Source organism: Danio aesculapii, chromosome 6 (genome assembly GCF_903798145.1).
Source record: "Danio aesculapii chromosome 6, fDanAes4.1, whole genome shotgun sequence".
Lineage (NCBI taxonomy): Eukaryota > Metazoa > Chordata > Actinopteri > Cypriniformes > Danionidae > Danio > Danio aesculapii.
This window is the reverse complement of record NC_079440.1, coordinates 56,135,027-56,147,281: the sequence shown is the minus strand read 5'-3', so window position 1 is coordinate 56,147,281 and position 12,255 is coordinate 56,135,027. Positions and strand designations below refer to the sequence as shown.

At 37.4% G+C, this 12,255-nt stretch overlaps 1 protein-coding gene across 1 annotated transcript in view; it reads left to right on the top strand.

Moving 5' to 3' along the window:
- Nucleotides 1-12,255, top strand: part of cacna2d2a (calcium channel, voltage-dependent, alpha 2/delta subunit 2a) — a 243,083-nt gene that overhangs the window by 207,663 nt on the left and 23,165 nt on the right. Inside the window, exon 21 of the mRNA XM_056460753.1 lies at nucleotides 7,887-7,947. Within this exon, the coding sequence (XP_056316728.1) occupies nucleotides 7,887-7,947 (61 nt within the window). The remainder of the gene's footprint in view (nucleotides 1-7,886; nucleotides 7,948-12,255) is intronic.

Genomic DNA, 12,255 nt, shown 5'->3' with positions numbered 1-12,255 from the left:
CATACGATGAAAGTTCAGATTCTGCTCATGCGTCCTCAAATGTTCTCTCCTCGACTCCATCCACTTGTAACGTATATATACATATATTCTTTTCATTTCTTATTATTTTCCACGCATTTTGTTTTCCTGCTCTCCGTTGTTCATTACTGTTTTTTGACTGACTTGATTTTCCTTCTTTTTGAGAAAAACAATATTTTTATTCAAACAAAGTCATTGAATAAAATATTGTCTGTGATCCCCCTCCCCCCTCCTCCCCCTCACCCGTCCCCCCTGTTTCTTTTCTGCTCTCTCCTCCTCAGACGGATCAGACTTCAAGGGCAAGTATACACCATATTGGTCCACCACCTTTGTTACTCTACTCCTATCCTCGTCCCCTTGTCCTGAACTCCTCCCCGCTGACGTCCACCTTCACCTGTTCCAGCCTGCTTGCCTCCTCTGTTCCTCCTGCCCGCATCGCCTCCAAGATCCTCCTCTTCCTCTCTCTGCTCCTCCTCTTCCTCACTCAGCCTCTGCTACACCCACATCTCTCAATCTCAATCTCTATCTCTCTTCTGTCTCTTTTGGCTTGGACAGCAGTGTAAGGTTTCTTCCTGACATCTCCTGGAGAACAATAAAATATGCTCTTTCTCTCACTGTCAAAAACAAAACGTATTTTTGATCCCTGTGTCTGTTGCATTCGGGAATATCCTCCTCCATCTGTCCTCCTCCTGTTTCTTCCTCGGCGACAGAGTTAACGTATTTAGATTGGTGGGTTTTTTTATGTAGTAAGTGCCAGTTGTCCTTTGTTAGTCTTATTCAGATGTTTCTGTTTAGTTTAGCATTACAGTAATAGTGTGAGGTAGAAACGGTCTTTGTTGAGGAGGTATAACTGCGTTTTTAGCGTAGCACACTCTATCATTGTCTGTTTGCTGTTAATTTATTTGATTCTTTTTAAACAAAAATGAAAAATCTGTTCTCGTTTATTCTTCCTCAGATCAATCCGGAAGCATATCACTTGCTTGTTCTGTTAAAGCGAAAATAAGTTACTTTGCAGAATGTTCATGATGCACTGTTTTGTTTAAAATTTCATTGCAGTCATTAGGTTTCAAAATTATATTTTTAGTAGACTTCTATTTATAGTCTGGTGATATCAAATTAGTTTTAACGACGTGTGAGCTGATATAATCAATTAGATTCATCTTTATTTCTATTGCATCAAAGGCAGCTTTGTATAGATTAAGTTCTAGTTAACTAAAATTGATTCAGTTGTCACTGTTTTTCAGTATAGTTCACAATAAAACAAACACACATCTTTAGTGTCTAATGTTATTGACTTTGATAAAGCCTATAAAATGCTTTTAGAATGGCTCAACAATATCATGAAGTTATTCAAGCAAAAATAACCATGTTTGGGTTATTTTTGTATTAATAACGTAATATTATTGGGTCATTCTAACAGAATTTTAATGCTTAACTTAATATTGTTGGGGCATTTTAACCGCATTTTAAGATTAGTGTGTGATCACATATGTAATGAATTTGCAGGAGTATGCAAATTAGTAAGCTAAGCTTATTTGTTATAGCACCTCATATACACAATGGTAACGTATATAGATAAGAAATAAAATTATAGATGAGTAAAAACTCATTTTTAGCACTGTCACCTTACAGCAAGAAGGTTGCTGGTGCGAGTCCCGGCTGGGCCAGTTGGCATTTCTGTGTGGAGTTTGCATGTTCTCCACATGTTTGCGTGGGTTCCCTCCGGGTGCTCCGGTTGCCCCCACAGTCTAAAGACATGCGCTATAGGTGAATTGAATAAATTCGCCGTAGTGTATGAGTGTGTGGGTGTGAATGAGTGTGTATGGGTGTTTCCCTGTACTGGGTTGTGGCTGGAAGGGCATCCGCTGCGTAAAACATATGCTGGAATAGTTGGCTGTTCATTCCACTGTGGCGAACTCTGAAATAGAGACTAAGCTGAAGGAAAATGAATGAATTAATATTAAAAATAAAACAACAAACACAAATAATATAATGCAATAAATACATGAGGATCGACGGCAATAAATCTAAACAGGCATGTGTTTAGCCTGGATTACATTGATTACAGTTTTTCTCAGTCAATTTGGTCCATTTCTCAGATCGAAATTGAAATTCTCAAAACTCCCTGTTCAATCTTCACATCATCGTGTCAGTTGTGCAGAAAAGCTGTTTCTCATTCCTTTGAACAAGTTGCAGATGCTTTTGTACATCCATGCAAATGATTATGTGCAATTCTCTGCAGTTTCCTGCGTTATCAATTGTTTAAGTCATGTTGATCAAAATGTATTATTTTGGTCTCTGTTGAATGGGCTCACTCCGCACAACATTTAATGTCTTTTATAAGTCTTTACATACAAAATGGCTGAACAAGTTGTCAATATTTTGTCATAATGCATTTTTCTATTTGCTTTTTTTCTAAATCCGTCTACAATTAGTACATTTCTCCCAGGTGAATCTTGACTTTTTCTAATGAAGGTCTAAGAGGAGATTGTCCTATGTTCCCATTTCTACTTCTGCTTTGTTTTTACAGTTTTTCTCAGTGGCTTTGGTGCATTTCTCACACTGTTTACATTTGCACAACAGTTAATGCAATTCTCAAAACAATTAGTACAAACTGCAAAACCTTGTTGATAACCTGCAAAAGCGTGTCACTTGCTCTAAATGAAGAGCTCATTCCTCAAAAGCAAGTACTGACAATGAAAGTGTTAGTGTCATCTAGATGAAGAGTCCTGACACCATTGTTTATGAACAAGATAGTCAAATGGCTTTGTCATGTTTTCATTAGGACAGTTTATTCTGTAAATGTTGTCCAATGCAAACAAGTCAGATTTTGGTGACACTTCCTGAAAATGTTCAAGACAGCACTATATACTATTTGCACAGACATTTGAAGACTACAGTAAAGTTAGACATCACTGCATTTAGTGAGGTATCTGAGTACAAGACACTGAATATGTATGTTTCACATATTTACTGCATTTGCTCTGTGCAATTCTAATTTTCTAATTTATTCACAGCATTGTGCAAAAGAATAAACACACCCTTATTTATAACAGACATAAGCTCCATTTGGCTAGAGCTGTGCACAACTGTAAACAATATTGCAGTACATATTGGAACTGAACCTACAACATGCACAGGTCTGTAAATCACTCATGAAATTGTTCAATTAAGAAGACATTTTCAGGGGGGAAAAAAAGATTATTTATTTTTTTTATAAAATAAGCTTGACAGATTTTGATAACTAGTTCAACATTTGTGTATGTAAAGACTCAAGTAATGAAATGAGGACTGTTAGTTTTATATGGAATGACTATTCAGCATTCACAAGTTTAGTTCATTTTAACTGACATGACATAGGTAAATGATAATGTTATAAAACCGAGAGTTGTGTGAAATATTGATGTCAAAAAGCATTCGCAATTTGTTGTAAGGAATGAGAAACTGCTACTGTGATGTGCACAACTGACATTGTTTTGAGAGACGCATTAACTGTTGTGCAAATGTAAACAGTGTTGTGAGAAATGCACCAAATCCACTGAGAAAAACTGTAATTGTGCTATGCGGTGCTGTATTTTCCTTTCCGTATCACAATGACATGATCTGGCTATAAATTACAGTACAAACAGCAAAACAATATCGCCATAGTTTACACCTGAACACCCCTCCAGAGTACACTATAGTATTCTTATTAATAGTCTTATCCATACACAATGACAGCAGGACTTGTCATTCTGTCGGCACTGACTTGTTTATTGATACAGAAATGTAGTTTTGAGAGATGAGAGAACTTTTTCTTTCTAAATTTCTACATTTTGAGCAAGAGACTGCATGGCTTTTGCAGGTAACCTATGAAGTTTTGCTATTTGTACGCCTTGTTTTTACAAATGCACTTACTGTTTTGCAGATTTCAATTCTGATCTGAGAAATGTACCAAAGCGACTGAGAAACACTATAATATATCAACGCTAATCTCCATATCCTTTCACCATATAGAAAAGAACAGCGTGAACATTCTTCAAAATATCTCCTGTTATGCTCCACATGGGTTTGAGGCGGAATAAATCATCTTGAATTTCATTTTTGCGCAAATTCTTGCTTTAAACTTTTTTAGATTTGCAGAAACGCTTACACACAGGCTTCTATGAGCATGTATTGCTGTCTTCGGTTTAGTCTTCCAGCTTATTCCCAGAACAGGCTTTAGATGAATTTGCTAGATGGTCTCCTTCAGGTCCTCTCCTGTTGTCTCAGTGGCGGATCGCTCAGTGGCGTTCGTCTGGTTTGTCGTCCTCCTCTTACACCCGTGTTTTCATCAGCTTGACCCCTTTGTATGTCTATCACCCTCCAGACTGCCATCGCCGCGTCTTCAAACCTCCTGACCTGGAAGTGCAAGACATTGCGGAGGGAAAACTACCTGGGCACAATCATAATCTGCCTTTTAATGAAATATTAAGTCATAATTGAAATGCTGTCAGGAATAATGCGTAGGATGTTGATGAATCTGTGTTGCCCTTTCATGCCCTCCACAATGCTGGGCACTTTCTCTGATTGTGTCTGCGAAAGCGGCTGACGGTGCCAGTCTGTGGGGTGATCACCTCCATCAGGACCCCTGCCTCACCCACTCCAGCTCAACGGTTGGCCATGTTGATGCCATACTGAGAAAGAAAGCGGCACGTCAAACTGTTTGAGAAAAACTCCGTCTGAGAACTCGCATTGTCTCAATGTGTATCCCGAAGGTCAAGCCAGTTCTCCGATTTACCAAAGTACCCAAATTCATCTGATAAATTTGCACTATAATATACAGTTGAAGTCAGAATTATTATACCCCCCCCCACTCCCCCGGTAAATTGTTTTCCCTCAATTTCTATTTAATGGAAGGAAGATTTTTGTCAACACATTTCTAAACATAATAGTTTAATAACTCATTTCTAATAACTTATCTATTTTCTCTTTGCCATGATGACAGTAAATCATATTTTACTGGATATTTTTCAAGATACTAGTATTCACCTTAAAGATGCAGTATGTCAGTTTGACACCCAGTGGTTGAACTAGGTATTGCACTCCCGGATCAAAACACATTTTCACTCGGCTCCTCCTCTGACGAGTCTACGCAAGCGCAGGTTGCCAGATTGACAAGAGTGCTCCTGACGATCGAGCCTAAAGGCTGATTTAAGGCTGCTTTGAACTGTTTTCTAAATAAAAGCAACAGCACACGATAGAAGGAATATTTTCCATAATAAAAGGAGATATTGTTCTAAGCAACACCTGAAATTACTATTTTAGAAACAGATTCTATTTCTCATGTTACGATCACACTAGAGGCAGAAGAGGCGGCAAGTGCGAGTGATTTACATGTTAAGTCAATGCAAAGACGTGAATAGACATCCTGCAGCGCGACACACTCGAATAAGGTGGCGCGAATGATGCGATTTGCGCAAATGAAGCGGTGCGAGTTCATCATTTTTCGGAATTGACACGCTTAACGCACGTATTGCGTGTTCTGTGCGAATCACTCAAGTTGGAAAATCGGAACTTCAGGAGGCATTCGCACCGCGTTAACCAATCAGGAGCTTTCTCTTGTAAGGGCGTGATTATGACATAGTGCCTGTTGTTGGTGTTGCGGGGCAAAATCTTCTTGCCGACACCAGACAACAGTTCGACAAACTGGGCTCGGCTCAGTCGGAAGCACCGCTGAAAGCTTCCTTCATCCAGGTTTAGTTTCTGGAGGAGTTTATGAACTCACAGAGCTGGGTGCACCTGTGAATGGATCCAGTGGACTCAGACACGGCTCTAAACAAATCGACACTGTTTTTTCAGCATTCCTAAAGCACATAAACACAGATCATTTCTCAATAAAATATATGTTAGCCATTTAGCAACAAAGCTAGACTTCCCGGGCAGATGCCCTGCATGCCCATGATGCGAATCTGCATCCATTGTGAAGTGAATTTGACGCGCAATGAAGCGAGTAAACTTAAAATGTTCATGCATCTATTTACTATCTATTTATTCAATGTCTGGTGTTAACACAGCATCACAGCTGAACAACGATCACCTCAGGTACACCTCATGTGCTTCATTCAGTGTTAAATGCTAATAATGTTAGTGTGAATGCCATTTTACATGACATTTATTGCCACACTACTGAAAGCAGCAGCAGATAGTTCACCTCAGATCTTGAAAATAAAATAAACAATTTGAAATTGAACTTTACGAATGTGAAATAATGGAAGGCAACACAAATCAGTGATTTAGCATCTACATTTAACAATGTTAATATGTATTAATTAGATTATAAACCTTACCATATCATTGGAGTGCAGTGAGTGCACTATTCTGTGCTTCTGAATAGCTGTATTTAAATTTCTGTCATGTTTCGTCTGGTGCAAACAGCCAAATTGCTTATTACTGCGTATCTCGTCACGTAGTGTGTTGTTAAGACACAGTGTTACAATGTAACCTGCTCACCTAATGTTTACGTTTGTAATATTTATATTATTTGCTAATTAATAACACCTCATGTGGAACTCTGAATCTGCGTCTCATTTCGGAGTCTGATACTGTCTGCCGGAGGTCGCATTTCGGTTACGACGCATACTTTAAGAGCCTTTCTGACTGATTGAATGAAATACGCTGTTTACCACCAAGACAACCCGGGTGCTGAAATTTCATTGGCTAAACTGGCATTGGGCTGGTTAAATGACCAAAACAAAGACAGTCGTTCCAGCATGTAACACACATTTTCAACGCAGAATATCTGACTTTAGCATTGTTTTTCAGATAAACAAGAATTTTCACTTTGCATGTGTCTTAAATAGCTGCAAACATATCATGGTAATTTTTATGCTTTAGAAGAGTCAAAAACTGACATACTGCACATTTAAAGTGACATTTCAAGAGTTCCCGCTTAGATATGCTTGGCGTATAAAGCAGGTTTAGCATGCTGTCCTGGGAGAGAACCCTGAGCTCTGAGATATTTGAGCCCAGGGCTCCCGCCCGGTCGATAAGTAGATCAGGTAGGTCTCGAGAGCTCCCCCTTTAGAAAAGGGAGGAAAAGGAGGAGATGGGGTGGAAGGGGGGATTCTTCCAAACGAAGATAGAGCAGTAGGAAGAAAATCATCCATTTATAGTAAACTAGGATCACTCTGATTGTATTATTACTGATTACAGATGAGTGGCCAGACGTGCTCAATCATATCACGTGCTCCCCTCGAAATTAGTTTATGAAACTTCACTTAAAGGCTGAACTAGACAATCAGGCAGGTTGGAGTAATTAGGCAAATTATTGTATAATGGAATGGAAATGGAATATATATATACATATATATATATATATATATATATATATATATATATATATATATATATATATATTATATATATATATATATATATATGCAATTGTTAATGGAAAAACAAATATTTCTTAAGGGGACTAACAATATTGACGTTAAAATGGTTTTGAAAAAATTGAAAACTGCTTTTAATTTAGCTGAAATAGAACTTTCTCCAGAAGATATAATATTATAGGAAATACTGTGAAAAATTCTTTTCTCTGCTAAACATCATTTAGGAAATATTGGGAAAAAAATCACAGGAGGGCTAATCATTCTGACTTCAACTGTAGACCAACATGTTTGCCTGCTTTCCAAATTCCTCCATTTGGGCTCCATCTAAGGCAGCATCGTGGCTAACACTGGTTTTTCCCCCATGATTTCCTCAGTGTTGCTATGAAAACGTCCCCACTGCGTTCCTGCACTTTGTTTTGAAGAGCAGCTGATGTTGATTTGTTTCTCAGAAGCAGCTTCCCTTGTGTTCTCCGGCCTCCGCTTGCCGCTGGATAATCTTGCCCGTTTCTGTTGCAGATTTTGAGTCTCTGCTGCCAAACACTTTTGAGTCAGAGGGACATGTGTTCATTGCCCCCAGGTAGCTTTGTGTGACTTCTTGAAGCCACGTTCCTGTTTTTTCCGTGCACACGTCCATTGCTAACTTTCTTTCTAACATACCGTAGTCACTGTAGTTTCTGTGTGTGTGTGTGCTGTGCGTAACGTGTCTTTCCATTTTAACCCAAGTCAATGTGTTTGTTTATTGTGCTTTGTCTGTCGAGATTTCTCACCGTCACATGGGAAACTAAAATTCCTACTTAGAGCTATTTAATAGCTCAATTTATTGTCTTTTAGAGCAAATGGAGGATTTTAGGATTTTACAACTTTCTTTACGAGAGCACTCTTAAAAATAATGACTCTTTATTGGAGTCTGTGGTTCAATCAAAAACTTTAATCACACATTTCCAATGCTCTTTATAACGAATTTCTTCTTACTATGTTGTAAAAAATGCTGGGTTCCACACAATTCCTTCATGTTTTCCCAAAACAAATATATTAAATTATCTTAATTTTTACAAATTTAAGTGGATTCAACATAAAACAATTAAGTTGTCCCAAAAAAAAACCTTAAGAATTGTGTTTTCAACTCATTTTAAATAAGTAGTTTGAACACGCAGCAAGAGTCATTTTTGGAGTGTATAAAAAATAAAAGGTATTGTGACTTTGTCACAGCTCTCACTTTTTTTCCTCAGAATTTTAATTTTATGTTTCTATTTTTATGCAAGACTAAGAAAAAAAGTAAAAACTAAGTTAAAGTAAAAAAAGTTTAGATCTAGCAATTCTGACATTTTTAAAATTCTGATAATGTATAACAAAATTCTGAATTATTGCCTCGCAAATGAGCTTAGATATCTGTTCAGACTTTTTTGTTTTTCTCAATTGAGTTATTACTTAAAATTGTGAGGTATAAACTTCAGTTTTCCTATTACAACGGAGAAGATACACTCACCAGCCACTTTATTAGGCACCTTACTAGTACCGGGTTGGACTCCTTTTTGCCTTCAGAACTGCCCTGATCCTTCGTGGCATAGATTCAACATGGTACTGAAAATTTTCATCAGAGATTTAGCTCCATATTGACATGATAGCATCACACAGTTACTGAAGATTTGTCAGCTGCACAAACCTCCCGTTTCACCACATCCCAAAGGTGCTCGATTGGATTGAGATCTGGTCACTGTGGAGGCCATTTGAATACAGTGAACTCATTGTCATGTTCAAGAAACCAGTCTGAGATGATTTGCGCTTTATGACATGGTGTGTTATTCCTGCTGGAAGTAGCCATCAGAAGATGGGTACACTGTGGTCATAAAGGGGTGAACATGGTCAGCAACAATACTCAGGTAGGCTGTGGCGTTGACACGATGCTCAATTGGTACTAATGGGCCCAAAGTGTGTCAAGAATATATCCCCCACACCCTTACACCACCACCAGCAGCCTGAACCGTTGATACAAGGCAGGATGGATCAATGCTTTCATGTTGTTGATGCCAAATTCTGACCCTACCATTCGAATGTCACCATTCTGGCCATTCTCCTCTGGCATCAACAAGGCATTTGTGCCAACAGAACTGCCGCTCATTGAATATTTTCGCTTTTTCGGACCATTCTCTGTAAACTCTAGAGATGGTTGTTTGTGAAAATGCCAGTAGATCAGCAGTTTCTTAAAATACTCAGACCAGCCCATCTGGCACCAACAACCAGGCCAAGTTCAAAGTCACTTAAATCCCCTTTCTTCCCCATTCATATGCTCAGTTTGAACTGCAGCAGATCGTCTTGACCATGTCTACATGCCTAAAGGCATTGAGTTGCTGTGCTTGGCTGATTAGAAATTTGCGTTAACGAGCAGTTGGACAGGTGTACCTAATAAAGTGGCCAGTGAGTGTATATAATTCCATGAAAGTTTTAGAAACCAAAAGTGGTTATTTAATGCCTTTTTGTGTGAAAAACCCATTTGGAGTTTTGATTTTAAAAAGTATTACATTTTATTGCTGAATAGTTTCAACATTTCACAGAATTTTTACACTCTCAGAAATAAAGGTATGTGTGTGGGGCGGTACCTTTTCAAAGGGTACATTTTTGTTCATTAACAGATCCTTAAAGGTACATTTTAATACCCAAAAGTACAAATGTGTACCTCACAGTACCCTAAAGGTGAAAAAGTGAACCTTAAAGGTACAAAGGTGTACCTTTTGAAGAGGTACCACCCCAGTGACAGATTTTGTACCTTTATTTCTGAGTGGGTGCACATAAGCAATAGTTATTTTATAGTACTTCACTTACAATTAAATTGCATGGGTTCAGATGTTCAGATTGGGTTAAAATGTGAACAATTACTGTATTTCTTCTAAGCATGTTAATTATTAAATGCAGTTTCATATGTAAAATCTATTTTAGGTAGTAGTACATTTATTTATTTATTTTTTTACTATAATAAATGTAATTTTTGCTTGTTTATTCAAACTGGGGAGAAATCAGCACTATATATTTTTAGTAATTACAGAGTTTGCTAAAGCCTAAATTAATTTGAATGAAAGTACATTTAAATCTCTTCAAACTCAGTCTGTCCTGAACTGTGATTCAATCGAAATCTGCAATTACTGTAATTCAAAATTAGAAAATCTGTAATTAAAAATCTGTGCAGAAATGCATATCTCTACACCCGTACTGTATGTCAACAATGTGTGTTTCTTATAGGGATAGTGCACTCAGAATAAATCATGCCTCTCTTCAATACAGCTCAGAGGTTTTTTTAATCAGAAATCATGATCCTTGGTGATTAATTGCAGTCGAACACTACTAACTCTTTTGGGACTCCAAAATATATATAGACAAAGCTAAATTATTACCTGTGGCTCCTGATGAAGTGAATCGATGGACTGAACATTATTACCTTTAATCCACGGCCTCTGAAAGTAGTGCACATTCACATTTGTTTTGTAAGACCTCAGTTTTACTGCAGGTATTAATTTCGTTTATCCTGTATGTGTTTTTTGACTCTCAAAGTGTCGTTGATTTGCATTTTCTGAATCAGCACAGATCGTGCTTTCAGCTAAAAATCTTCTTTAATATTCTACTGAGAAAGTCACTTACAACATAAATGCCCAATTAGAAATCTGATGCATGTAAATATGTGCCAATTATAAATATGACTTGCAAGTTCATGATTGGATTTTACATAAAATATGTCATGTGTAACATACATTATTAATATATTGTATGTGTAACATATATAAAATACATATAATTATATTACTTTATTATATTATTAATTACTTTATTAAATATATTACTGATGTCAGCATCCAAAATAAAAGTTTGTATTTACATAATGTACATGTACTGATTGTGTAGAAATATTGTGTAAATAATATGAAATACAAAACCTATATATAGGTAATATATATATGGTCGATCCCAGTTGTAAGACCAACAAATAATAACTTGATTTCTTGTTGATCATTTGGAAAAGTGGCAGAAGGTAGACTTTTCTAATGAATCTTCTGTTGAACTGCATCCCAATCATCACAAATACTGCAGAAGACCTACTGGAACCTGCGTGGACCCAAGATTCTTATAGAAATCAGTCAAGTTTGGTGAAGGACAAATCATGGTTTGGTGTTACATTCAGTATGGGGGCGTGCGAGAGATCTGCAGAGTGAATGGCAACATCAGCAGTGTGAGGTATCAAGACATTTGTGCTGCCCAAACCCACAGCTGAGGGCAAATTCTTCAGCAGGATAGCGCTCCTCATACGTCAGCCTCCACATCAAAGCTCCTGAAAGCAAAGAAGGTCAAGGTGCTGCAGGATTGGCCAGCCCAGTCACCAGACATGAACATTATTGAGCATGTCTGGGGTAAGATGGAGGAGGAGGCATTGAAGATGAATCCAGAGAATCTTGATGAACTCTGGGTGTCCTGCAAGAACGCTTTCTTTGTCATACCAGATGACTTTTTTAATAAGTGATTTGAGTCATTGCAGAGATGTATGGATGCAGTCCTTCAAGCTCATGATGGAGTCAGACACAATATTCATTCTTTTTCCACTGCACCATGACTTTTGTTAGGTAGATCACATTATACCTAATATATTTGAACATGTATATACATATTTGTAATTGCAATAGTTGAGGAAAAATTACAAAAGCAGCCATTTTTTTGCAATATTTCAAAATATATTTTGCATATATGAGATTTTATATACTGTGTAAAATCCAAATATTAACTTGTAATGTAATGTGCACATATTGCCATGTATCAGATTTGCATGTGGGTGACCCGAGGGTGAGTAAATGAACAGCGAGTTTTTTCAAGTTTTTAAGGGGTGAACCATCCTCATAAATAATTG